General features: G+C 55.3%; 10 protein-coding genes across 12 annotated transcripts; 5 read left to right on the forward strand and 5 right to left on the reverse strand.

Moving 5' to 3' along the window:
* The first annotated feature begins 61 nt into the window (after positions 1–61).
* On the forward strand, positions 62–4,843 carry PV09_03547. Of its 2 annotated transcripts, XM_016356761.1 has the most exons (2): positions 62–2,627; positions 2,841–4,843. In XM_016356761.1, the coding sequence occupies exons 1-2, from the start codon at positions 800–802 to the stop codon at positions 4,205–4,207; spliced, it is 3,195 nt and encodes a 1,064-aa protein (XP_016215554.1). In that variant the 5' UTR covers positions 62–799; the 3' UTR covers positions 4,208–4,843. The 2 variants fall into 2 exon arrangements, with proteins under 2 accessions (XP_016215554.1, XP_016215553.1); XM_016356760.1 differs by having other exon boundaries at positions 62–4,843.
* A 336-nt stretch (positions 4,844–5,179) lies between these two features.
* Positions 5,180–9,133, forward strand: PV09_03548 (uncharacterized protein). The gene has a single exon (XM_016356762.1). The coding sequence runs from the start codon at positions 5,262–5,264 to the stop codon at positions 6,870–6,872; it is 1,611 nt and encodes a 536-aa protein (XP_016215555.1). The 5' UTR covers positions 5,180–5,261; the 3' UTR covers positions 6,873–9,133.
* PV09_03549 (uncharacterized protein) lies at positions 7,058–8,440 on the reverse strand (the record flags this gene model as incomplete). Its single annotated transcript, XM_016356763.1, has 2 exons — positions 7,058–7,558; positions 7,610–8,440. The coding sequence occupies 2 exons, from the start codon at positions 8,438–8,440 to the stop codon at positions 7,058–7,060; spliced, it is 1,332 nt and encodes a 443-aa protein (XP_016215556.1).
* Positions 9,134–9,138: 5 nt separating the features above from the next.
* On the reverse strand, positions 9,139–11,118 carry PV09_03550 (uncharacterized protein). Its single transcript, XM_016356764.1, has 5 exons — positions 10,841–11,118; positions 10,610–10,784; positions 10,243–10,553; positions 9,759–10,170; positions 9,139–9,664 (listed from the first exon to the last, which is right to left on the reverse strand). The coding sequence occupies exons 1-5, from the start codon at positions 10,860–10,862 to the stop codon at positions 9,175–9,177; spliced, it is 1,410 nt and encodes a 469-aa protein (XP_016215557.1). The 5' UTR covers positions 10,863–11,118; the 3' UTR covers positions 9,139–9,174.
* A 318-nt stretch (positions 11,119–11,436) lies between these two features.
* On the forward strand, positions 11,437–13,016 carry PV09_03551 (uncharacterized protein; the record flags this gene model as incomplete). Its single annotated transcript, XM_016356765.1, has 4 exons — positions 11,437–11,824; positions 11,880–12,226; positions 12,274–12,726; positions 12,774–13,016. 4 exons carry the CDS (start codon positions 11,437–11,439, stop codon positions 13,014–13,016), a joined length of 1,431 nt encoding a protein of 476 aa, XP_016215558.1.
* PV09_03552 (uncharacterized protein) lies at positions 12,997–14,486 on the reverse strand. The gene is made up of 2 exons (XM_016356766.1): positions 14,111–14,486; positions 12,997–14,057 (listed from the first exon to the last, which is right to left on the reverse strand). The coding sequence occupies exons 1-2, from the start codon at positions 14,330–14,332 to the stop codon at positions 13,194–13,196; spliced, it is 1,086 nt and encodes a 361-aa protein (XP_016215559.1). The 5' UTR covers positions 14,333–14,486; the 3' UTR covers positions 12,997–13,193.
* A 469-nt stretch (positions 14,487–14,955) lies between these two features.
* Positions 14,956–17,315, forward strand: PV09_03553 (uncharacterized protein). Its single transcript, XM_016356767.1, has 5 exons — positions 14,956–15,530; positions 15,587–15,720; positions 15,774–16,340; positions 16,409–16,603; positions 16,649–17,315. Exons 1-5 carry the CDS (start codon positions 15,436–15,438, stop codon positions 17,296–17,298), a joined length of 1,641 nt encoding a protein of 546 aa, XP_016215560.1. The 5' UTR covers positions 14,956–15,435; the 3' UTR covers positions 17,299–17,315.
* PV09_03554 (uncharacterized protein) lies at positions 15,654–19,173 on the reverse strand. The gene has a single exon (XM_016356768.1). It carries the CDS (start codon positions 18,785–18,787, stop codon positions 18,221–18,223), a length of 567 nt encoding a protein of 188 aa, XP_016215561.1. The 5' UTR covers positions 18,788–19,173; the 3' UTR covers positions 15,654–18,220.
* A 98-nt stretch (positions 19,174–19,271) lies between these two features.
* On the forward strand, positions 19,272–23,753 carry PV09_03555. Of its 2 annotated transcripts, XM_016356770.1 has the most exons (3): positions 19,272–20,555; positions 20,639–21,090; positions 21,430–23,753. In XM_016356770.1, the coding sequence occupies exons 1-3, from the start codon at positions 19,636–19,638 to the stop codon at positions 23,043–23,045; spliced, it is 2,988 nt and encodes a 995-aa protein (XP_016215563.1). In that variant the 5' UTR covers positions 19,272–19,635; the 3' UTR covers positions 23,046–23,753. The 2 variants fall into 2 exon arrangements, with proteins under 2 accessions (XP_016215563.1, XP_016215562.1); XM_016356769.1 differs by having other exon boundaries at positions 20,639–23,753.
* Positions 23,348–24,229, reverse strand: PV09_03556 (uncharacterized protein; the record flags this gene model as incomplete). Its single annotated transcript, XM_016356771.1, has 1 exon — positions 23,348–24,229. One exon carries the CDS (start codon positions 24,227–24,229, stop codon positions 23,780–23,782), a length of 450 nt encoding a protein of 149 aa, XP_016215564.1. The 3' UTR covers positions 23,348–23,779.
* Positions 24,230–25,963: the final 1,734 nt, after the last annotated feature.

The raw sequence follows: 25,963 nt of genomic DNA on the forward strand, positions 1-25,963 counted from the left end.
AGAGACTGCCCAGGACGCGACGAATCCCAACTTTCGCTGTTTCCTCGTCATTTCGTGTCCTCTGCCCACACTCTCGCTCTCTCTCCCACTCCCACACATACACTGCCGACCCTCTCTCCCACTTCGCACGCCCCCATCCCATCCTCAACCCACTTCTGCTCGTTCTCTTTTCTGCCCACTCCCCCCCTTTTTCCTCCTCGGAGCACCGCAGGCGCCCTGCTTTGGCCTTCGCTCGAGCAGCGCGCGCGACCCTCCAAATCCTGGTCGCCGTCTTGTTTATCGATCGGTCCTGCCGCTGTCTGCGGCCGCGTGAGCGGGAAAGAGAGAGCGTGTGTGCGCGAGAGCGCGAGAGGAAGCGTGAACGAGTGGCAGGAAGGGAAAGAGAGCGTGTGTCTGCGTGCGCGCGCGTGTGAATGCGTCGCACACTCGTCCGTCTGTTTCAGGACACCTTCGCGTAGCCAAGTCACGATTTGTCACCGCGAAGCCAACACCGCACATCCAAGCCCAGCGACTGCGGATCGGGCTGTTGTCGCGGCTTCGAATGGACACGCCCTCTGCTCTGACTGCTGCGCACCTGGAGGTGTGAATCGTAGGCTGGCCGTCTCCGCCGTCACTGCCTGCTTCCACCAACCCGCCCGCCAACTCACCTCCCAACACAAGCGATCGGTACAGTCGCTGGACACTGTCTGCATCTGGAAACCGCGCTCCTGGTGTGCTGAGAGCACATCCACCCCTTCTGTTCACCACCCGCCTTCTTGGTCACTGCACGGCGTCATCCTGTGCCGTCGCAACCGCATCCATGGACTGGTCGTACTCACCCCATCGCGAGGCCGGTGGCACACTCCACGTACCTTCGCCAACGCATTCGCCCCACTACGACGCCATCGCCCTGCAGAAGCTGCGGCGATCGCTGTCGCGGTCTCCGTCCAAACCGACGCGCCTACAGCTCACCACCCGCTCGCCTGCTGCGTCGGCGAACAACCCGCCTCCTTTGTCGCCATACGACGTCGTGCGCGCAGTCAGCCCCGTTCTGGCAAAGGACAGTCAGCACATGGCCTCTTGGTCGCCGCTTGCGGAGCCACGCACGATCCAGCGACCCAAGTTCGCGCTTAGACGCGTCGCCCCATTCCGATCCTCGCCCCGGCTGAACAATGCCGGCCGCGCATCCATTCGCAAAGTGCTGACCGACACGTCCAACCAAGGAAACCTGACGCCTTCGCTGTCCCGAAGAAACTCGGGAGACGAGAACGACTCGTCCTCGAGCAGCGAGCAGTCACCCGAGGCGAAGACTGGCGCAAAGACGCCGGCCTTGCGCACGCCTCGACCGGACGAAGCACCTCCGTCTTTTGACTTCAGTCAGACGAACCCGAGCCATCTCGCGACCATGGCCGAGCACTTCACGCCGGCCAAGTCCAGTCCGCTGAAGCGCGTGGACGGGAGGATAAGTTTGGACCAGCCGAACTACGGAACGCCCGCGAAGCGTCGAAGTCTCCACGGCTCTTCGGACTTTGACATCTTCTCGCACAGCGTGACGAGTCTCCCAAGTGAGAGCGAGCCGACCAGAGCGTCGGAACCGGAACCTGCTACCACAACGCCGTTTGGATCGCCAGCGTTGCGCCGATCGTCATCCACGCGCAAGTCTGCCCTCCTGCGGCAGACGCCCGCTCCAGCGAGAAATCGCTACAGTCTAGACTTTTCCAATGAAAACGCCACGCCCTTGCCGGCCGCCCAAAAGGCCCGGCAACGCGCGTCGCTGGATTCATCGTTCTTGCTGGGCCCGCAGCAAGAGTCACCCTTCGTGAAGCCTGCGCGCCCGGCTCCCACGAGCGTAGTCTTTGGAAGAAGCTCCGCTCTGTCCCGTTCGACGGCTGGGCAGCCCCATCCGCTTTCGAACGCCCTGACTGCGTCGTCGGCATCTTCTGGCTCAAGCCTTGCCGACAGCAGCCCAAGCAACACGGCCTTCGCAGCACCCTCTGCACCCAAGAAGTATCAGCATAGCTTCGCAAAGTCTCTGCCTTTGGGCGTGCCGCGTCCAACCGAGAGCTTCTCGAGTCAGGACACCCAGAGTTCCTTCGAAACCCCGGATCTGTACAAGTTTGCACGGCCGAACCCCAACGCTTTCATGTCGACCGGCGTCATCTCCAAACGGAACCGAAATCTAGACGTCTCGAACGAGCCGGTCTACCAGATGCCAGACACGCCCTCCAAGCGTGCATCTTTTCCTCCGGTCACGGCCTCGCCGTTTCCGAGCAGCGCATTCAAGAAGATTGGCCGGCCGAAGCTCGATTTCGGAGTGCCTACTTCCCCGTTCGTGGCAACTGCCCATACGCCGGGCGGCTATCCGAAGGCCGAGATCATGTTCCCGCCCATTTCGAATGCTGGTCTGGCACGAAAGACCAGCTTTATGAGCAACGACGGCGAGAATCTGACCGGCTCGCCTTCCGCCCCGAACGACAGTCAGTCGAGCGCTGATGAGCTTCCCCCAACGCCGACAAAACCGGCCGGCAAGAAGGAGAAAGAGAACAGCCTGCGAAGCAGCCTATTTGGACGCCGGACGTCCCTAAATCCTGATACATTTGTGCCTCCAAGTGCTGCACCTGCTGGTTCTAGCACCGAGGACGGAGATCGTAAGTCACTCACATTTTCTTATCTTCGAGACGGTCCGAAAAATGGCGAAGAGTTAGACGTGGCAGGTGAAGACTTAACTGCCTCCACCCGCGAACGCACACAGTTCACGATAAGATCCAGTAAAAGCGATTGGCAGATCAAGAAGAGGCGTCTGAAGTCCGCACTTCAGCAACACTACAGAATACCCAATGCTGACGCAAACTTCGCCACAGGACCGCCCAGCAGCAACGGGAACGAGGGGCGTCGTACACCACATACACCTCTTGACAGTTTCACTCCTCCAGATCCTAGTCGACTCTCCATCTCGGCTGGCCAGTCGAAATGGGGTGCCTCGCTGAACAGCAGCACCGTGAGTAACAGTCTGTTCCCTCCTGCTACGCCAACTGCCCAAAGGGACTACCAGTTCCCTTTTGCCAACAACGGAATGGCTCCGAACGTTCAGGGAGTGACGCAGAACGACGTGGACACCAGTCTCGCCGCTCGGTTTAACGAAGTCGTCTTGTACGGCAATGGAGAGTTTTCGCAGGTTTTCCGCGTCGAAGGTCGCATCGAAAACCCGCTTGCGCCATCCCAGCAGTCCATGCGTGGCGGTGTTTGGGCCGTGAAAAAGACGAAGAAGCCGTTCACTGGTCCGCGCGATCGTGAGCGCAAGTATCGCGAGGTCGAGATCCTGAGAGCGTTGAAGGGCAACGACCATATCATCAGTTTTGTAGATGCATGGGAGTCTAAGGGCCATCTGTACATCCAAACCGAGTTTTGCGAAGACGGCAACTTGCGTGACTTTACGATGAGACACGGCGCCAAAGGTCGGCTGGACGACTTCAGGATCTGGAAGATCTTGCTCGAGCTGGCCCTGGGCGTCAAGCACATCCACGAGAGCGGCTTCATTCATCTCGATCTCAAGCCTGCAAACGTACTTATCGACTTCGAGGGCGTTCTGAAGATTGCAGACTTTGGTCTCGCAAGCACGTGGCCTCCACCTGCCGACATCGACGGCGAGGGCGACAGGGAGTACATGGCTGCCGAGGTCCTTCAGGGCCGTTTTGACAAACCTGCTGATGTCTACGCAATCGGCATCATGATTCTCGAAATCGCGGCCAACATGGAGCTGCCCAGCTACGGAGAAGGCTGGCAGCGCCTACGACACGGCAATCTGGCTAACATACCCAGCCTTACATTCAGTTCGGCATCAACGCTGCCACGCACCGAGGATGGTGACCCGATCAGTCCGTCTAAACTTGGCAGCGACGCCACGAACCCGCCGTCGGACGACTCGAGCGCATCCAACGAGTCGACGTTGCCTCAGACAACAATTGCGTCGCGCAGACCTTTCGACTTGGCGAACCCGCCCAACTTCATGGTCGACCCGGAGGATGAAAGGTCCCTCGAATCAGTCGTCGTGCTCATGATGCAGGAGGATCCGGACAGGAGACCGACCATAGAGCAGGTCTACCAATTTCCGGGCGTTCGATGGGTGGAAAAAAGGAGACGCGCAGGAGCGACCATCTACGAAGGGCCTTTTGGACCCGGAGACGAAGTCCTGATGGGCGATGGGGATGTTGACATGATGGACGTGTGAGCCGAACTGCTGCTGCCCTTTTGCGGCGTAGGGACTCTTTTTATTCCCGCGCTTAATGTGAGCTCTTCAGGCGTCATCCATCGTGCGATTATCCGGCACACGTTTTACACCCATATCCATCTTGCTATTTTCTTGCATTGTATTGCATCAGCGCTTCGTTCTCTCTGCTTCAGTCTTCCCATCCGAAATGCGAACAGACATGCACAATGGCGAATGGTTGTTTTGTTTTGGTTCTTGGGGGTGTTTTTTCATCCTCGCAAAGACTACTTGGCATTGCAGGAGATTTAGGGACTCTGTATCGATACTCGACGCAACTGATTCACGATCACGATGATGATGTGCGGTATCACGTTTGGGCGGCGTTTGAGCATCTTGGGCGTCCGGTGGGCTTTTGCTTCTCTTTCTTCTGGCCATGGAGGGCCTTTTTGTTGTGATGAAATGTGTAATGACTATTCGCAAGTGTGAACGGGCGAGTTTATACGCCCCGAGTCTCCGGACCTTGGGATTCTTGAGGCTGAAAAGGGCAGAGAGAACCAGGTCGGGAACATTTTGCCTTCATGCTGCTCGACAAGCATGGACGCTTTAGATAGAACCTAAAGAAAAAGAATCAAAATGGCTGGTATGGGTGAATCATGCAATCAACTCGAAAGTATTTGCGTTTCGTGATAATTTCTTTTCTCTTCACAGGTAACTATAGTAGTGCAGCTGGTGACCGTTGGCCTGCCACTTCGCTTTCTCATTCATTGCGGAGCTACACTTACGAAATGGCGCTTTGCTGCATGTTCATATGATCCTAGCAAATAGGTATCAGGCATAGCAAAAGCCTCTTCGTATTCAACGATAATATCTGTCTTATGCGACGTCGAATATTATGGCAGATGCACCAGCCTGAGGCGCCGAAAACGGCCTACCTCGCAGCAATCATGGTCCAACGTCTGCCTTGTGTTCAAGGATCGAAGGAGGCAGCGCTGCATTCACAACACCTTTGCTCGCATTCATTTTTTCTAAAAAAAAAAAAAAAATCTCTTCAAAAGGGAACGTAGAACGACTGAAAATGCGTGTGCAAGCTCAAGACGTCCAGCGTATCCTTGACACCATTCCCGTCCAGTATCGAGGACCGGGAGGCGCGTTGGCAGTACTCAAGGATGGCGAGGTGATTGCGCAGAAGACGTGGGGCTACGCAAACATGGACGAGCGCATTCCGGTCACCCCCAAGACGCTGATGCCCATCTGCTCCATTTCAAAGCAGATGCTGTGCGCGCTGCTGTTCGACCTGGAGGAGAACCCTCCGCCGGAGGTGGCCACCAACGGGCCGTTCGCAGAGCAGATGGAGGCTGCGTTGCGGAAGATGGCCCCGGAGGCGATTACCAAGGACAGCGGTCTGACCATCAGACACTTGTGCGATATGCAGTCGGGTCTGCGAGACTACTGGGCCTTGGGCATGATCTGTGGTGCCAAGCCTGATCAACGATTCACTATAGAAGGCGACGGAATGAGGATGCTCTCGCTTTGCAAGACGTTCCACTTCCTACCAGGCACCGAGTACTCCTATTCCAACACCAACTTCTTCCTCGTGGCTCGTCTGATCGAGACCATCACCAAGCAGCCGGTTCCCAAACTGCTGGAGGAGCGCGTCTTTCGCCCGGCGAACATGACCACCGCCCAGCTCATCCCCGACACCGCCCAGCAGCCGGGAGACTGCCTCGGTTACGAGGGCAACGAGCAGTACGGTTTTCTGGCGGCTGTCAACCGGATCGAATGGTCGGGTGACGCTGGCATAACAGCCTCGCTGGAGGACATGATCGCATACGAAAAGTACTTCGACAAGCGCTGGTCCGAGAAGAGCAAGTACAGCAGCGTTGCCGCCGCTCGCACGTACAAAGACGGCACGTACGCGCCGTACAGCTACGGGCTCGCCTACCTCCAGATCGCGGACGTCTCCACGGTGGGCCACGCCGGCGCGCTGCGCGGCTGGAGGATGCAGCGGCGCTACGTGGAGAAGGAACGCCTGTCCGTCCTCGTCATGCTTAACCACGAGAACAACAGCGCCGGTAAGGCCGCGACGTACATCATTCGAAAGGCGCTGGACCTGCCGGAGACGCCGGCTTCGGACGTCTCTCCGGTCCCGCAGTGGTTCGGCACGTTCCTCGACGAGGAGACGCAGCTGTGCGTCACGGTCGCCAAAGCCGCGGCGGGCCAGGTCTCGATCACGTACGCGCGCGACGCCGAGCTCGTCCGCCTCGTGGCGCCCGACCGCGCCGAGTCCCAAGACAACGTCGCCTCCATCGACGGCGACACGCTCCACGTCCACCGCGTGGGCGAGAACCGCAGGCTCAAGGCCCGCAGGATCAGGCAGACGCCCGTCACGGACGGCTCTCACCTCCAAGGCAAGTACTATTGCGAGGAGCTCGAATCCACATTCGTGTGCCACGGCGGGGACAACATGCTGTACGGCGCCTTCGATGGGCCCCTAGGCCGCGGCCCCGCGAACCTCATGCGGCGCCTCGGCGAGAACGTGTGGGCGTGGGCGTGTCCGCGCGCCTTGGACCACACGCCGCCGGGAGACTGGACGGTTGTTTTCGGGGAGGACGGGAATGGAGCCGTGGGCAGCTGCACGATCGGCTGTTGGCTGGCTAGAAACCTGGTGTTCTCCAAAATAGCGTAACGATGGTATGTCGAGCTTCAATGATCACCTCCCTGCGAAGTGGCCAGACGACACTGTATTCTGTCTTTTCCTTCTCAATTTTCTCCCTTTATCGTTATCGTACAGAGCAAGCGAAGGCGTCGTGAAAGGTAAAAAGTCGAAAAAGAAAGGTCTACGAAAGCTACAAGTTGCGACGGCCTCGTTGGCTACACGGCTCTCTGTCGGACCCTTGACAACAGCAAGACGAAAAAGCTCAGCATCATCGACAGGCCGGACCAAATCTCGCCATTCATGTATGTGCGACCGTGTTGGCCGACGATAGCGCCTCCCACGGGAGGCCCCGTCAGAGCCGCGAACGACACTACTGTACATACCAGACCAATGTACACGCCCGCCACGTTGTGATCCGTCACAAAGGATGATGCAACGGCGAGGAAGAGCGTCTGAATAGCGCCGGCCACGACGCCGTAAAAAGCAGTCAAGACGTAAATACCGGTGCTGGTTCTGACAGGAATCCAGCAGAAAAGGGTCACAGCTGCGCCGAACAGGCTGCATAAGAACACGTCTTGAGGGTGAACATGCCTGTCGGCGAGGTAGGCGACCAGGAGGCGGATGGGTATGCCGACGACGTTGAGCTCCAGCACTATCATCGTGCTCTCCACGTACGAGAAGTTCAGCTCATCTCGGGCGTACGCGGACAGCTGTTTCTAACGCACTTAGCTCTCGTGGGTCTTTGAGGCATGTGGCAAGGGTCTTACATAGTAGTAGCCGAAGTACAAGGCCCAGAAGCAGAAGAAGGACGAAACGGCGAACAGCGCGTAGCTCGTGTCCTTCAGGACGCCGAACGAGAAGGTTTGCTTCGAGTTCTGCCGCGTAACGCGCGGGCGCGAAAGTGCCAACGCGCCGAGCAGCGTCGCCGTCATGATGAAGCCTACCGTACGAAGCGTCCACGACAAGCCCACTCGCGGGATCAGATGATGTACCAGCAGCGGAAAGAACGCACCTCCGGACGCGCCGCCGCAGGTCGTCAGCGCCAATGCCGTCGAACGTCTGGTCAGGAAATACGACGTGAGAACAGCCAGCGTCGGGGCAAACATCAAGCCGGCCCCCAGGCCAACGCAGACCCCGTGCGAGAGGAACACCTGCCAGTACTCCTTGGCCAGGCTTGCGATGAAGATACCAGCCAGTTGGAGGAAGCAGCCGATTATGTATACTGTGTGAAAGCGGCCTGCGTCGACCGCGCGTCCAGACACCGTTCCAAGACCAAACACGAGCCAAACTTGCACGGAGCCAATCCAGGAGACGGCGGAGGGCCCTGCGTGGCTAAGGCTCATGTCGTAGTACGACTGAAAGACACCAAAGGAGTTGAAGTAGCCCTGTGTGCTGAAGACGACGAGAAAAGCCATTCCAACCTGCGTCCATGCCGCCACGCCACCGTCCAGTCGTGCTGACCTCGTCGCAAAATGCTCCTCGTGCCCTTGCGCAGATGCTGCGTGTGTTTCGTCCTCGTCGTTCTGACCCCGTCCGCTGTGCCCCAAGCTGAGCTTACCAAGGTGCATTTTCGACGGGACGCCTGCCGGTTCTCTCATCTCGACATCATATCCATGACCGGAGCATGACAAGAACACATTTTGGCCATCCGGAGTCAACTCGCCGACTGGCTCCCGAAGGTTGACCGAGACGTTAGCATTCATCGACACAAGCCAGGGCTGTCCGCGAGCATTATCGAAAATACAAAGTCTGCGCAAAACGTCTTCCTCGAACCACAATCTGCTGTGAGTGATGGAAGCGAGACGCAAGCTGATCGGCCTTGGTTTTTCTACTGTTCAGTTCGCCGGCCATTTTTCTTCGGAAGCGCTTTGCCTTGCCGCTCTGTTACTTCTACGATCGAGGACGACTCGCCCGGGCACGCGTCCGTGGCCCGAATTGGACAGATTCCGGAGTCGACCTAGAACGTAGAAGCATTTCGCCTTTGGTCTCCCCCCTCCAAGCCAGCACTTTTTCTCCACTTGCGCTAGCTGTTTGGGGGAAGAAAAGGGAGACGCAGCGATACGAACCAGGGTGACGAGGCGAAGTGTGGAAAGAGGGGCAGAACAACGCATTTTCTAAATCTCAGCTAGGTGCCAACTTTGCAAGAGAAATGCAACCTTGTCCGCAGATTGCGAGGAAACATGCTACACCGTACATTGCGTCTGGATAGTCTGGCGAGGGGCTCTGCCGGACGAATCCAATCATAGACCGACGAAGATTCGAAAAGATCTCTACGAGTACACGGGAACGGATGGAAAATTTTAATTTTTTTTTTGTTAAAAAAAATTTGTCTTCACATGATGAGAACCTGAGCTGGGCCGCCTAGAAGTGCCGTCCACCGCGTGCTTGACTGCATGTTCCAGATCCCCTCCAACTGTCGTAGTCCTCTGATGGTGTTGTGGAACCCCGTGAAGCGATGAAGGTCGTTGATCCTTTCGACGAAGTATCTGCGATGCTCGGCGTTGGAGCTCTCCGCGGCGACGACGAAGTACGACCAAGTCAGGACGTGTTGTCCAAGCTCCTTCCGCTCGATTCGTTCTGCCGTTCGCTTGAATTGCTCGACCAGGTGGGCCATGGATTCGGCGGGCGGATTCGCCAAGGCCCGGTGCACGTAGATACGGCACGCTTGCCGGATCATGTTCTGCAGATCGCTGATGACGTCCTTGTGTTCAGGGTGCAGGCTGAGACAGAAGTCAAGAAACTCTAGACATTTTTCAGCCTGGCTGGACAAGAAAAGGGCGCCCTCGACCTCGTTGAGCAGAGACTCGGCGGACAGTTGAAACCTGGCGGAGCAAACGTTGTTAGCCTTGGAGATGCGCTTGACAGAATCGCAACGGGTCCTATTTTTTTTTTTTTTGGGTTCTTATGTTTCTTTACCTCGATGTTTGAATCTTGAGAAATCTGCCCAAGTCGGTATCGGCGAAAGTGAACCTGCCTGCACCTGCGCATAGCAGCCGCCTTAACGTCTCGTAGATGACGCCAAATTGCTCGCCGCCAATGATCATCTCCGTCGTGAGCAACAGCAGAATTGCGACCAGGCTGGTCTCGAACTGAGATGCAGCCCTGGAGATGAAATGAGACTGTGCTATCAGGCCTTGAACAACTTCGCTGTAGAGTCTCTTGCACGGCTTGATCAGCCCCCCGGTACGCAGCGAGAGATGCTGATTCGATGCGACCAGCACTGCTCTGCGTACGAGGAGGTCATGCTCGGCAAGAGGGAGCACCAAGTCTCGGAAGCCGTTGAATCCCTGATCAATCACAGCCATCTTTGACGCAACGTGTAGCGAGACTGAACGACGGGTTTTAACATTTGAGACTTCGATCACGGCACGAGGGGGAGACGGGAAGGGTTTCCACGTACAGTATGATAACAACTCCCGGGTGGGAGCGTCCAGATGGTCGAGTGTTTCGAACAGTGGAGTCGTGCGCGGGCGACCATCCAGCCGCTGTGACGCATCTTCAAAGTCACTCACGTCCTTGTCGTAGGCGAGATCGGATCGACCCTCCGAAATCCCAGGGCGGCATTCCTCGCATTGGTTTTCTCCCGTCCAGTCCGCCCGATGACACGGGTAAAGGGCAGTGGTTTCTGATCCCGAATGGCGGCGTTCGTGAATCCTGGTGCCCGAGTTATGGGAACATGGAACCTCCTGGGGCAAGGGCATCCTGCAAGCACTCAATTCTTTTAGTGACGAGTTTTGGCTGTTCGTCTGCAAGGCCGTCCAACACACCTTTGATCTGCACGTGACGCCATACTCGGAGCCGCTCTTCTTTTTGGCCCTTGGACACCATTGAATCGGTACCTTATCCCTAGCCCGCTACATTTCAATCCCTTCGTCTGACATTTACGACACTCTGGCTCGGCGCGATCGCAGTCAATGCGTCGGCGAGAGCACTCGTAACAGCCTCGATATCGAATCAGCCTCCATAATCCGGTGGGAGGGGCGCATTGTTTTCCATACCTTTGACCTTCGGGCGCTTCATAGTCGAGCTGTCTCGGCAGTGTCCCCACGGTTCTGGCCCGGCATTATCGGTTCACTGTGACAACTTGATACCTGGAGAGTCTTGTTCTGCCCTGCGCATCCTCACCATGTGGTATGCCACAACGGTGATGACTCAGTCCTGATCGAGAGGGGTCGAGAATACGTATTCTCCTTCTACTTGTTGAAAAAAGGCAGTCTCTTGGAGACTAGCGCTGTAGCTTCTGTGAGGTTCGATTTCGGTCAAGTAAACCGCTTCGCTTGCGTCTGCGCTAACGTTGATAAGAACTATCATCCAGACAACACTACTGTCGCGCTAAGCCAGATCAGGCAAGAAAAGGGAGACATGAGTACAGGATTGGGAGTTGTGTTATCCGATCGGATTTACTGCCAGCACCGTGACACCACATGGGGATATGAATTTGTGTGACAAATCGATATTTTCAGCAGCAGATTGCGAAGGAAGACTGGAAATTATAATATGGTCCATGTCCAATCCTGAGAATGTGTTCTAGTCGACAGTACTTAAGCCTCCCAAGCTGAGAAGAATCAAGAGACTTTCTCGCCGTCAGTACAACATGGCGTCTGAAACGATCACTTTGCCCGCTCAAACCTCAACGATATTGACTGTCAATGAGCGCAACAGCGCTCGCAACGAGGACGCGCTTACGACGAGCTCTGTGCTGTTGCCTCAGCTTCGTCAACGGATTCCCAAGGTCGTGAGCGCACATGGCAACTACCTTGTAACAGATGAGGGTCTGGAAATTCTAGATGCCACAGGAGGTGCCGCAGTTGCATGCCTTGGCCACAACAATCCACGTGTCAAAGCGGCGATGGTCGCGCAGCTTGACAATCTTACTTACTGCTACTCTCAGTTTTTCACCACTCCGCCCGTCGAGAAGCTCTCCAAGCTGTTGACTGACTCGACGGGTGGACTCATGTCAAGAGTTTTCATCGTCAGCTCTGGTACAGGCCTCGGCGTCCTCACCCAGTGTTCGTTATTGACGTGTTTTGCGTGCAGGCACAGAAGCTGTTGAGGCAGCAATCAAAATGGCGCGGCAGTACTTCACCGAGCTGCCCGAACCTCAGATGCAAAGAACTCGATTCATTGCGCGGAAGCAATCATACCATGGTAACACTCTGGGTGCGCTTGGCACCGGAGGACATCCGGCCCGACGAGCGCTTTACGAGCCAATACTTTCTACAAACGTCTCCCATGTTTCAGCATGCTACCCGTACCGAGAGATGAAGGAGTCGGAAAGCAATGAACAGTACGTCGCTCGACTCGCGCAGGAGCTCGAAGATGAGTTTCAGCGAGTGGGCCCCGACACTGTTTGCGCATTCATTGCTGAGACTGTGTCAGGCGCGGTAAGTCCAATTCGCCACAGACATTCCTGCACGTGCTGATCGAACAGACGTTGGGCTGCGTGCCCGCCGTTCCAGGTTACTTCAAAGCAATGAAAGAAGTTTGCGATCGGCATGGCGCCCTTTTCATTCTTGATGAAGTCATGTCAGGCATGGGCCGGACTGGCACAATGCACGCGTGGGAGCAAGAAGGAGTCGTGCCGGATCTCCAAACTGTTGCCAAAGGTCTTGGCGGCGGCTATTCGCCCATTGGTGCTCTCCTGATCAGCAAAAAAGTGGTGGATGCCCTAAGTAGCGGAACCGCTGCGTTCTCGCATAGTCAAACCTATCAGGGCCACGCTCTTGCTTGTGCTGCGGCGTATGAAGTTCAATGCGTGATCAGAGAGCAGGGACTCCTCTCGAACGCCAGGGAGATGGGCGAATATTTAGGACGGCTACTTCAGGAGCGCCTCGGAGATCATCCCAACGTTGGTCAGGTCCGTGGGCGAGGATTGCTTTGGGGCGTAAGTAAAGGCTCTTCCATGAAACTCTCCCGCTCACGCAGTACTAGGTCGAATTTGTGCGAGACAAAGCGAGCAAGGAGCCATTTCCTGCGAAGGAAAGGTTAGCCAAGAGATTGCATGACACAGCATTGGACAAGGAGTTTGCGATATCTCTTCTTCCAGCAAGTGGTACAGCTGACGGCAAGAACGGCGACCACATCGTCATTGCCCCTGCTTATAATATCACCCGCGCCGATGTAGAAAACATCGTGGATCGCACAGCGAGAGTAATTGAGAAAGTTTTGGGTTAGTCGTCCCAGGCTTTGTAATAATCACAAGAATGGAGCATGAAATCATAAGCATACACTCGTCTTCTTTCATTGCCCAAAATGTCACCCTTCTTCAACATCGGGCTCTATATTCTATGCATCGAGGATCTAGAAGATTTCAGACGATGGTGGTCTGGTCACAAGATCCTCATCCTGAGCCTAGAAAAGCGTTTGCGTGTTATCATCGGAGCTCACCTCACTCTCCTCTTCCTCTTTGCTCTCTTTCTTGTACATGAAATACTGAACGAAGACGCCCATGTCTAGTATTAAAGTGCCCAGACTGCCAATGATCCACGAGAGGTTGACTGCGATGTGTTTCCAATAGATCTGTGCGGCTTCACCTGTCTTACAATGCATAGGAACTTCGCAAACGGATTCTGGAGAATATGCAAATATGCTGATGTTGTATGTAGCGTTGCCAATGCAAGCGAAGAGAAAGAAGAGCATTGAAATCCCGTCTGTGGTTCTACGACGATGATTTAGGAGTAATTGGGGCACCCGCGAACCCAGGTAGAGGACGGAGCAAATATAACCAAAGACCTGACCGAGGACGTTGAAGGAGGGCGCCTCCACAGGTTCATCTGGAATCATGGCATCTGCGCTCAGATGGCTGAGGAACCACCCAAAAACGCCCGCAATGAGGACAAGAAGCACCACGAAAAAGTTGACAAGGAAGCTTTGAAGTAGAGAGCGAGGAGGCTGCACGGTTCGTCGTCGTTCCGCATGATTCGAATGAAGCGGGGTTGCCGGGGAAAGATGAGTTGCGTCTACGGGGAACAAGCGTTCATGAAAGGAAACCTGGGAAGCGGTTCGCTGTAAAGTGGAACGCGGCGCAGCAGCATTGTTATCATGAGCGTTGTCAAGGAGGAGGCGTGTATGCTCCGTTGCACTGGGCCCAGTCTCCTCAGCATTCGGTTTGGCGACATCTTCCACCGGCCGGTCTGTCAGCGAGAAGCCCTTATAGTAGAAGCACTGTCCAAGAAGCACAATGTCCACTAGCAAGTAGTAAACGGCCAAGATGATCTATGGTCCCAGTGAGAGCGTGTTATAGGACGCAGCCGCAAAGAGAAACAAACCATGGTGGGCAACACGCCCTGCAAGATGCCGCCGAGTGCGTTGAAGACATCGCCCAGTGACCACACAACGATAAAGGCGACGGACAATCCTTCGGCTTGGCTTCGGAAGTTCTCAGCGATTTGCGGGGAGAACACGACTATCCAGCATGCGATAGAAATGGAGCCGCATATGCCACTAAGAGCGGTGATGCTGAGATTCACGCCTTCAATGGGAGGGAACATCGTGCGCACTCTAGAATGGGGTCTCGAACAAAGATGTCAACATATGGGCCGAGTCTGTCGCCTGCTCTCCACCTAGAAGCACGAGGGGACGATTGAAAGCGAGCTGGAACCTGCTAACGATGTCACGACGTGGTTGAGTATGGAACCATTTACGGGGCCGCCGTCACTTGGGGACCTGCCAAACAGAGTTTGTCTTCGGCAAACCAGCGCACAGACGGGGCCGCCGAGACTTCGCGCGGAACAAGAACCGCAGATCCAGACGACGGACTCGACGACAGTTCGTTGCCATCGACTTGGCCTCGTAGGCGGCACGGTTGTTCCTTGTCGCCTGCGACGTTCTTACCAGAAGCCATACCGGCTGTGAAGGTTTACTCAGGCAGAAGGACCTTCTCGATGCCCCTGTCTGCGTAGGCTGGAAGAAGCAGTTCTTCAGAATGGGCGAAGTCGAACGCACATCTCGACCGCTAGAACTAGAGCCCTCGAAAGGATGTGGGCGGGAACACGTGAACGCTTTGTCCACACATTCGAAAGTGTGAAACAAAGGTCATGCGGGAAAAGGCAGCGCTGACATTGTCCGCGAGGCTCATTCGCTCGTCGAAGCTCTTCGCGGAGCGGTGTCGGATGTGAGACTCAGAGCCCCCAAGAAAAAACAAGCCTCTGGATTTGGCACACCATCGCTTAGCGAGAAAGCTTGTGGAAGGCATAGCCCAGAGCAATAGGGCAGGCTGTTTGACCGGAAAGCAGCAGGCCGATGGTCAGCCAATGGCAAGCGAGGAGGCCTCGACGTCTGCTTCCCTTTCCATCCTATCTCTTGACAAACATTGCCACGATGGAGGCGATTCTCCAAGCCTAGGCGAGGCTAGAGCGTGCCCTAGGAAAAGGTGGCGCCAGCTGTGCCTCCTTGTTGGATCACTCCCTCCTACTACTGCTGAGGCGCACTCGAGGGCGGAAGGGAATGCTTGCGATTCTTGTGTTAAAAGTCGCCTACTGCTCCTAGCAGGCAGCCTCCCACCTTTGCAGGATGCTGCCCTCATGTCCGTAGAAAACAAGGCTTTCTGACATTATTCATCCATCTCAGCTGCTCTTAACGGCTTACGGACATCATGGCATTTTGTGATAATGCTGAGCTCTTCAACGTGTGTTGTAGTTTGGGCAGAGGGGGCAAGTCTTTTCACGGCGTTAAGACTCTCATCTTCAGGTTTGCGCAGCTTGTTCAGCGGCCGTCTGCCTTGAATCCACTGATTCGTCACTTAGAGAGAAACTGCCGTTGTCAATTGACAAGCTGTTCGAACCTGACCAGCATGCTCAATACGTGTACAATATAGCTTTAGGTGACATTGGAATCTATTATGCAGGCTACGTAGACCACGAAGGTGCCGATAAATGCTGTAAGGTGATGGGCCTCCTAGGTGTCATTTCCAAGGTCTAATTCATCCCCCAGTGTATTCTTGCCTCCCTCCTAAACTAAGAGAATGGATCGGGCCTCCTGAAAATCCCAAGCGTCACATACCGTCACTTCAAGTTATTTTGGGGCCTAACGGATGCTTCTTTGCTTTTGACAGAGGCGGCTTCATTTACGAGAAGCTTCCCTCAGTTATGCGATCGTTCCTGGACAACGAGCAGTTTGAATATAGTACAGGTGGTCCAAGGCTTGTGGCCCTGGGCCCCGGCACATCGTATCTGATCGTGTTAAAGAGCGGTGCTTATTCATATGACTTGCGAGACTGCTCTATCCAGCTGGATCAAGAATTCGATCTGCTATGTACCAACGGTCGACCACATGAGCTCGATGGACTAGTTTACTTCTCCATGAATTGCTATGCTCCTGGTGTTTGTTCTGGATTTTTCAGGGATCCGTCGAACGACCGGATCAAAACCTTCGGGGAGGTTGCTGGGGATTGGAAGGAAGTGTTGGAAGAGTTGACAAGTGGTCCAAGCATAGTTCAAACGCCCATGACACCCAAGGAGACGCACGACGGAGAGAAAGGCTGCGGGATCTGCTACAAAAGTAGGTGCTGTTCACTTCTTCCTGAGTTTCTCTTGCAGACGTCTTTTCGCAACGGCTGATCCACGTAGTTTTCGAGAAAGACGCAAAGACGTACTTTTGTGTGACTTGCACGCACAATGTTTGCGCCTCATGTTACGAAACTGGATCATTTGAGCATCCTCATCAGATGATTCGTGTTTTCCTGAGAAGAACATCCGCAAAGGACGACTTTTGGGAGACGACATTGATCAGGCAAGCTACGCGCACGTGCGATCTGTGCAAAGGTGAGATGCCGTCGCGATGAGCGGGAACATCCCTAACGTCAACAGAGCAATTCTTTGAAGAACTGAGCGGCCACCTACGTTGCGTATCATGCGATGACTTCGATATCTGTCAAGATTGCATGAACAAAGACGGCATGCGTATAACAGATTTGCAGCACGCGCAGTGCGGGTTTCCACCAGACATGATCTACATCGACCCGGAGGCCAAAGGGACAGAATGGGTCGACAGGCAGATCACGCAAGCGCGAGCATACAAGGAGGCACTCGAGGCCGCGGAACAACGAAGGGAAGCCGAGGAGCGCAGGAAAGCCGAGGAGCGCGCAAGACAGCAACGAGCGCAGAAACAACCCGTGTCAAACACTTCACGATTTCTATCGGCACCACAACCCAGGCCCGTTGCACGAGCGCCGTCGCCACAACCCCAGCGGCAACGTCCCGTCTCGACACTGGCGCCGCCGCCGGCACCACAAACTGCGCAGCGCAGGAAAAGCTCGTCGGGTCTGGCGTTCCTCAACAGCGCGCTGAAGCTGACCAACGCCGTCTTACGCGCGGAGAACGCGGCGAACGGAGGATGGAATGGTGGAGGATCGGTTGGCGGCGGCGGCGGCGGCGGGTTCATAGACACGTCAGGTACGATGGACATGAGTTCTTTCTGGGATCCAATCAACAGTGCTGCTAGCGATCCCATCCAGTAAAGCCCTGAGAAGGATGCTGTGCTGGAGGCACAGGTCAAACAAGGACGGATCAATTAGTGCTGTATGGGATTGTATTTTCCATAGGATGACCGTGCTTTTAATTCTGTTTCTTTAAGCCATCCAAGTACACTCTTGGACGAGCCTTCCTGCTCGAGGTAACTCTCGCGATAATTGAGGACGCACTTTGGTCAAGCCTTCGATCGCTTTCCTCGACGTTTCTGATTCCTCGTGAGCAGCGGCCATTCCACCGTCTTCATGTCGAGGCCTGAGTCAGGTTAAGCGCAAGGCCGACATGACGGAACATTGTGAACTTGGGCGATCGTGCCGAGCATCCACGTTGCGATTACCAAAGCCACGGGACGACTTAGGAAGGCCTTCTCTAACTTGAGTGGTTTTTGCCTGCCGTATGAATTCATGACTCGATGCACCAAGACGAGCGGTTGCATTCGTATCGGCTACGATGTCTGGCCACAAAGCTCACTGGATCGAAGGACTGCGTCGCGTCGAGAACCAACCCAGTGCCGAACCAGACGAGTCGCGCGTTTGTCCGTCATCTGATGTGCCCACGAGCCATGGAGACGGCGGGCTTAACGTAGCCTGGGCCTCGGTCAAAGGGCACGTTGTGCGCCCACGCGGTCCTCGCTTGGACGTCCGCAAAGCGTCGTTCGCGCGGTGACGGGCTTGACTCTGGCCGTTTCTCCCTGCACAAGCAGCACGCGAAAGGGCGGTCAGAGATCGTCTGTGCAGCCTCAAGAATGAGGCTTTCACAGAACCACAGAATTTTCCCGTTTCGTCCGCCCCGTGGCGCTCTCAACACATTTCGCGCGCCGGGGAAAGAAAGGGCGGCGATCGCTGATGGGCAAAGTCTGGTTCCTGTCGGAAAAAAAGAGCTGAGGCATCTGGTACCTGCGGTAGCCTGACCTTACATTTCGGGCGGATCCCGGGGCCACGACGCCGGAACACACCGCCAGACGCGTCTTTTCTCTCTGCTTTGACCTGTGTTCCTTTGGCGACGATCAGACTCTGCTCGCAAGGCAGACGTCGGTGCGGGCGCCGGGATCGAGCGGGCGTGTAGCTGGCGGGCCATGAGCAGTCCAGACTTTGCATCAGCCCACATCTCGTGGTTCGAGCGTGTGAAGAATGATGCGCTGGCCGCCGTGACCTGTCGCCTGGGCTGGTTCGTCCGGTGCAGGAACCGCTCAGCTTGTTGGCCGCGAACCGGCCCTGCAAAGGCCAAAGGTGCCGGCGCCCACACGATCATGTGGTTGCGAGCATGGACGACGGCGACGGAAGGACGTGTTTTATTTTTCCTCTGCTCACTAGTCGCAACCGTCGAGCGACGTGGCAGCCAGGAACAGGCTGCAGGATAAACGGGCGTATTATTCGCGTCTGGGGTGTAAGACGGGCGTAATGGTGCCTCGGCTAGCGGGCAAGACCACGAATGGCGGGAGCCGGAAGCAAAACACGAGCGCAAGCTGCATGTGAGCATTACAGAACAGTACAGCGCTTGTCCCGTTTGGTGGTATCGTGAATCTCGAAGAGGGCGGGAATGTGTGGGTGAGCACGAAACGTTGGGACTGTGTTGTCGTCTGCTGCGGAGGCGCGTGCGAGTGTGCGAGATCGTCTACGTCTGTCACGCATGCCTGCAACCACGTCTACACGTATGCGTGCGGGAGCGTGGTCTATACACATGCATACCTACATCGCTCCACGTCCCAGCCATGTGCATGTACGGAGAGAGAGAGAGTGTGTGTGTGGGTGGGTGCGGGCAAATGCGTGTGGTTGTACGTATGTGGCGGACGGTGCTGGCTGTCTTGACGGTCTGGTTTTGCCAGAGTTGGGTCTGACAAGGTGCCGCACATTCAGACAGCACCGCGGCGCGCCAGCAGGAAAAGAAAAGAAGAGAAAGAAGAAAATGAACGGCAAAACAAATTAACACCAAAGCTAGACCCAAGGGAAGTCGGTCAAGCCACACACGACACAAACCGCCTTTGCCCCCGTTCCCATTCTTCCACGTTGGGCCGTCCACAAGTGCTTGTCACACAATCCTCCTGTCCAACCACTTTCGGCCGCGTTGTACTCCTGCTGTGTAGCCTGTGCATCTGGGCCACTTTCTCGTCTCCTCGACATCCTCTCCTCCGTTCTACCTGCTGCCGTCGCTCTGTGTGCGCCGTGTTCATCCGCGCCCGCATCCGTTCCACTTGGCCACCTTTCTTCTGCATGCTACATGAGGGAACCCTGCCGATGTAGTCCCTTGAACCGACGTGCCCGCTCGGCTTGCCTGGAAAGCTTTTTACGGTGGGAATTAAACCTCAGGCTAGTCTAGTCTTCATCACCATGACGGACCCATTAAGCCGTGATACCTCGCCGCTGACGTCCGCCGCTCACCTCTCCGGCACCTCTCACGGCTCTGGGACCGCTCCCGCGCGGACGTCACACTCAGCGAATTGCACAGACCAAACTGCAAACAACGTCACCTCGTCCACCACCTCTCGATGGACAAACGAGCGTACGACGACGCAAGCTCACCACTCCTCGTCCCGTGTCGCACCCAATTCGAGAGCCTCAGGAAACGCCACCGGTGCTGTTAGCAACGGATCCTCCCTCTCCCTGTCCGCCTCACGCTCCCCGTCCACGGCCGCCTCGCCGCATTCGTCGCGCGACTCCTCTCCCGCCGGTCGTGTGTTCAGACAGCAGAGCTTGTCTGGTGCGACGGTGCAGAACGGCATGCGTAGTCGGAAGAACAGTCACGACGCCAGCCCTCATAGACCGCCAAGCGTGACCGGCCATACGTCAAGCGTCCCTTCTGCTGCCGCCATCCAGCGTGCCCTGTCGGCTGCGACTGCTCCTCAGCTGCAGCCCACTCCCGCCGCAGAGCCTGTCTCCAGAGTGCCCAGGCCGAGCAAAGGGACGACCAACAACTGCGCGGCCGGCGAAGGCAACACGACCTCGTGGCCCATCAGCCCCCGATTGAAGTCGCCACCGCCCTCGGGCAGCAGGAGGAACTCATTGAAAAATCAAAAGAACCCAGATGCTGTCCCACCCCACATCATTGTTCAGAACGCTACTCCGACGTCATCTACCGATGCCCTCCCGCTAATTGACACCGAGATCACACAGCAGCCCGAGTCAACAAGACAACTTGCTCCGCTTGGAAAGTCGTCCAGCAGAGGTGCTAGTGGTGCACCGACTCTGGAGACGGTGCAAGAGACCAGCGGGCCCAACACGCCGGGCAACGAGCTCAATACATTGTCAGTGTACGTCGCACTCAGCACCTCAAAGCACCATGTCGAATTCGTGTGCCACGTCCGCGAGAACAAGATGCTAATTCCGCGAACAGTAACGACGCCAACCAGAGATTCTTCGACGGACCAGACGAAGATCTTAAACCGGCATCAGGCTCGACGACACCACGCCGGTCGATGGCCGCCGCAGCGAGCAAAATGCATGCACAGAATTCGGACAGCGATACTTCCAAGAAGGGTGAGGGCAAGAAGGAGCACGACAACGACCCCGAAAAGACCCCGCGCCCAAAGGCACCGTCATCGCGAACATCGTTCAGCAGTCTACGCCAAAAGACCGGCACCGAGCCCGTGACCCGAAGCATGACCGTGGAGACAGAGATTGTCAATTCGGTCGCACAAAACGCCATCGGCGCTCCATCGGACCGTTCCTCATCCAGGGCCGAGCGTGGTGGCCCATTGCGCCCCAAAGCAAGTTCGGACACGATAAAGCCAAATAAAACCAAGAAAAAGACATCCCGAAAGACGCCGTCGGTGAACCCAACAGCTGGTATGTATGATCAACATTTCTTTTCACCCCCTGATTCAGTCATTCTCCCCCTCAGCTCGCCAAAGAGGCGACGACGACGACCCAAGCAGCCTCATCTTCCCAGCCGCGCAAATCCAACACAGGTGTTACGTGCGCAGCCTTCCCTTTCAGATATGTTTTCTTCCTATGTAAGCTTGGATACAAACGCTCTTTCTTGCGCGCAATCGGACTCCGATAGCACCGTAGTGTCGGAGCAACCAAGCACTTTTCAACTTTTGCGTCAGCGCTCTTCGCAATGGCTCGCTGCTATTTACGCTACGACAACGACACCAGCAAAGACTGACTCGCGATCTCGCAAAGGCACGACGCGCGCCGACATATTCGAAGACCGCGTCAAGAATGAAATGGACGAAGCCACGTCGGACGATTCGGAAGAAACATTTGTATACGAGTCCAACCCAGCAGAGCCGCCGATCAGACGCAGCCGACATCACTCGCGTACACCAAGCGGCGCGTCCCTGACGTCGATGGGAGCCCCAAGGGATGCGCGACAGAACCAGGGCTTGCTTAGCACTCAAAAAACACGGAGCATGAAGTTTGCAAACGCGTACAACTCTGCGGATGACGACGCTGTGGATAGACCGGATGGCACCGTAAGAGCGGGCACTGGACGAGGTGGAGGAAGCATAGTCAAGCATCATCACACAGGTCGCCCCAGCCGGAGCACGACAGGCCATCCGTCGATATTGGACGATGATTCTCCGTTTCCACAGCTGAACAAGGTTCGATCCTTGACCGGTTTGCCCGGACGACAAACGCAAAATGCCAGGATAGCGGCTAGAAATCTGCAAGCCAGCAATGGGCACGCCAATGGTAACGGCAACGGAAATGCGAGGAAAGACAGTGGCTTCATGTCCTCGTACGATCTCGATGCCGAAGGCGGCGATGACGAACGAACTCCTCTCATCAGCAGCATGGGAACGATGCGCACTACACGCAGCGCTCGTCGACCTCCTACTCGAGGGTCTCGTGGGGAGAGATACACGAGGAGAAGACAGGGCATTCTTTCACGCTTTGCTGGGTGTATCGCCATCATTGCGATGCTCTTTTTGCTTGTGTTCGGCATCGTCGGTTTCCTGTTCGTCATCACAACGCCGCTGACGCATGTCGAACTATACGAGATACAGTCCGTGCTTGCAAGCGAGACGGAGATCATGTTCGACCTGAAGATCGGGGCGATCAACCCGAATATGCTACCTATTACCGTCTCCGATGTGGACTTGAATGTATTCGCAAAAAGCAAGTATGTCGGCACGGAGAAATGGTGGAGGGAGCACCCGGGCGGTGACTGGGCGGACGAGCCGTTACCACCGAGGAAACTGGCCCCCACGGATACGGCTGAAGAAGGAAAGTTAAGTTCTCCCGCCCTGGATGCTCAGGAAAACTTCTTGCCCTCGATACCGGGCAGCTTCCCTGACGACTCGGATGGCTCCGATTCCAAGCAGACCATGCTTCTGGGTCGCATCTACCACTTTGACAGTACGATTACTTTCGAACCCAGCTTCTGGAAGCGGCATGTACATAACGCTACCGGTGCCCTGCGTCTGCGCAATCCCGGAAACCACACCGAGTTGGGAGGGTCCGAACGGTGGGAAAGGGTACTTCTGCACGAGTTTGAACTGATTGTCCGTGGTACGCTGAAATATTCCATACCGCTGGGTGGCAAAGCTTATGCTGCAAACGTTGGAAACAGGGTCGTAGTCGATCCGCAGAAGGATGACGGTCCTGGTCCCGGCGAAGGGAGTGATCCAGAGGACGACGATGATAGAGAAGAAATGCACGAAGACCCCAATTCCATTGGGATCTCTCGAATATCAAACGGGTGGAAAATCACGGTCCATCCTCTCGAAGACGAACTATCGACGCACGAACGCCTAAAGAGGAGGGTTTGGGCTCGATTGCTGAGACAATTATAATCCTCGCCAGTCTTGTTATTTTCCTATGTTTTAAGAACCACCAACTTTTTTTTTTACGACCTATAGACAGTTTCATCACGCTCCACAGCGCACGAAGCATTTCCCGGCAGGTTGGGGCTTGACCGCTACCACGCGAACACTTGCCGCTTTACCACTGACGACGGACGAATTTCCTTGTGTAAATTTCTTGAACATTCCAACTGTTTGGGGGAAAATCGAGAAAAAAATATGGCTATACCCGGTCCTGCCTACGCATCAGGCAGTTGATCACCTTACTCAGGCGAGAGAAAGCGAAGCTTGTCACTATTACATTGTTCTTTTTTTCTAATCACCTGGCATTTTTCAAACAGCGCAGAGCACCTATGTAGCCTTGTGGAAATGCAGAGGCATCATCCCCTTTTTTTTTAGCTTGCAATTGTTCGTAGCGTTCGAGCGAGAATTTGTAATATTTTTATTTTCTTTCAAAAAAATTTTTTTTGGTGATGTTGGCCATGTTCCCCGAGTGAAGGAGAGTGGCAAGAGAAAGATTTGCAGCTATGCAAGTGTGAACGGAGCGTGACAAAACATGTCAGCTGGGAGAAAGACAGTGTAGAGGGGAGTTTGACGGAGGGTATGACAACTCTTGTCTAGTGGCAGGCTGCGCGCCTACGTTCCACTAGTGTTTGTATCAAGCAATCGAAAAGCCATTTGGGTCCGCTAGCTTTCTCGCATCACACTCTCTGTCCCATGAACATTCACAGCTTGGCTTTTGACGCGGCGCTTGCCTTGCTTTCCGATCCGTAGGCACCCTCGGCTCTGAATCTGTACTCGACGTCCTCGAACCGCCCGGGGAAGACGTACAGCCAGCGAAAGTCCTCGGCGCCCTCGTTGCGCACGCCGTGCTCCGCGTCGCCGGGTATGAACACCGTCATGCCCTTCTCGAGCTCGTACGCCGCCCCCTCGATCTCGACGACGCCGCGGCCGGACAGGACGTGGTACAGCTCCGGCTGCGTGTGCTTGTGCAGGCCGAGAAACCCTCGGGGCGGGCATGACGCCACGCCCGCCGCCAGCTGCGTCGAGAAGAGCGTCGTCCAGGTCACGGAGCCTCGCGACGACTGCGAGGCCGGGAAGGACTCCAGGAAGGACGTCGGCGGGCGCACCACGGCGGGCGAGAGGGGCGTCGCGGTCGGGGCGCTGAGACACATGGCTCCGGACCCGTTCACGGCAGCTTAGTCTTTTCCGGGCCCTTTTTTGTTGGGCTTTTTTTTTTTTTTTTTTTTTTTTTTTTTTTTTTTTTTTTTTGAAAAGAAAGTAATCCGCGTGTGTTTTCTTTTCCTGTTTTCTCGTCTCTTCCTGCTCTTTTGAAAGGGGACGCGGTTTGGAGGCTTTCTGGTCCCTCGCTTCAGACTTGTGGTTGTGCAGACGTCGGGTCACTCCGCTTCAACGTCTGGCTTCCTTGGTCGACGTTCGTTGAGCTTGATTCTGTGGGTTTTCTTTGTAACTTTTCTCCCTTGTTACTTCGTCTTCGGATGATACCCGCACCGTCTGCTATATATGCGAGTCCCTTCGGGCGACGGCGCGAGGAGCATCCTTGGTATAAAAGCGGATACGCATGTCCTTTCGAGCTTTGGTGGGGGTAAGAAGGTTAACAAACTTCTTTTCCAAATTAGGACATGGTATCCCATTCCGACAGACTTATACTCTCTTGTGTCACCAGGTTACACGTACCGGTCTATCTTCCGGACTGTCTGGGGATAAGGGGGCAGCTGTGGAACTGTTTTTTAGCAGAACACGTCTTTTAAGAATCTTAATGCCCCGAATGAGAGTAGATAACAGCAAAAGCAAGCAGATTGTACGGGCGCTGGCCTGAAGTGCTGCTCGAAGGTAGAATCTGGGCTAAGTGGTACAATGGTGGCTTGGCAGCAGGTTTTTGAAATGCAATGGAGGGAGCAATACAATCATCAGTCTAGCGTCATTCAAGAAAGGGTTTTCTTGGTACGAGTAGACGTGTTTGCGAAGGCAGCGAGTTCGTGGTGCACAACTTGACTTCACCAAGGATTGCGACTTTGCTCCAAAGCGTTGATGAACCACCACAATCATGCATCATGCGTCTTGTCCGGTGGTGTATGCAAAAGCTACAGCGAGCTATTGCATTGCTTAATCGAGCTGCAGAAGATATGTCAAGATGGCTGACAGCGTGTGTTCGGAATCACGATCATGAGGCCGCCCGCTCGACGCTTTCAACTTCGTTCTTCATCATAAAGCCTCCGAAACGAGTTCAACACGATGTCGTACGTATCTATCGTAGCTGAAGGCGAGAAAACGAAGAGCTCGTGGACTAAGCTTATAAGCAGCGTGCATAGGCACGTGGCATCCTGTATGTGTTCATTCAGAGCGCTATCGGTGGCATTTCCAGCTTGATGACTAAGATTACTGAAAAACCGTTTAGACTATTGACACGTTGTGCGCCACTCGATACGTGTACAGTTTAGCCTTTGGTTTCCCACCGTTTTCATTCGGCAGGCTGGCCTGGACGGTGTGGACGACGAATGCCTTATTTTGACAGTAGCACGCGAGAAAGCGGTGCTGGTGGGCTGGTGGCATGAAAAGTGGCAGTGTCGTAGTGCGACGGCAGAAGATAGGAAACAAAAGACATGGCAGAGTGTTTTCCTCTTTAACGAGATTGACGGCCATGCGGATGCAAGGGACGGACAATGGCCTGCTCTTAGACATCGGCCATCGTGATGGAGCTGGGGTGCGGCGACGCTTTGATGGGGATGGCTTCGCATCGCGTGCACCGCAGACGCCTCCTGGCGGCCCCGACTCAACGCCTTCTGAACTTCTTTAGCAAAACAATCGGCATGAACACCCCGAACAACAAGACGAACCGTACTAATCGCTCGGCGGCCGAGTCGTGGACACCGTGGACGCATCTGTCC

Source organism: Verruconis gallopava, assembly GCF_000836295.1.
Source record: "Verruconis gallopava strain CBS 43764 unplaced genomic scaffold supercont1.9, whole genome shotgun sequence".
Classification (NCBI taxonomy): Eukaryota; Fungi; Ascomycota; class Dothideomycetes; order Venturiales; family Sympoventuriaceae; genus Verruconis; species Verruconis gallopava.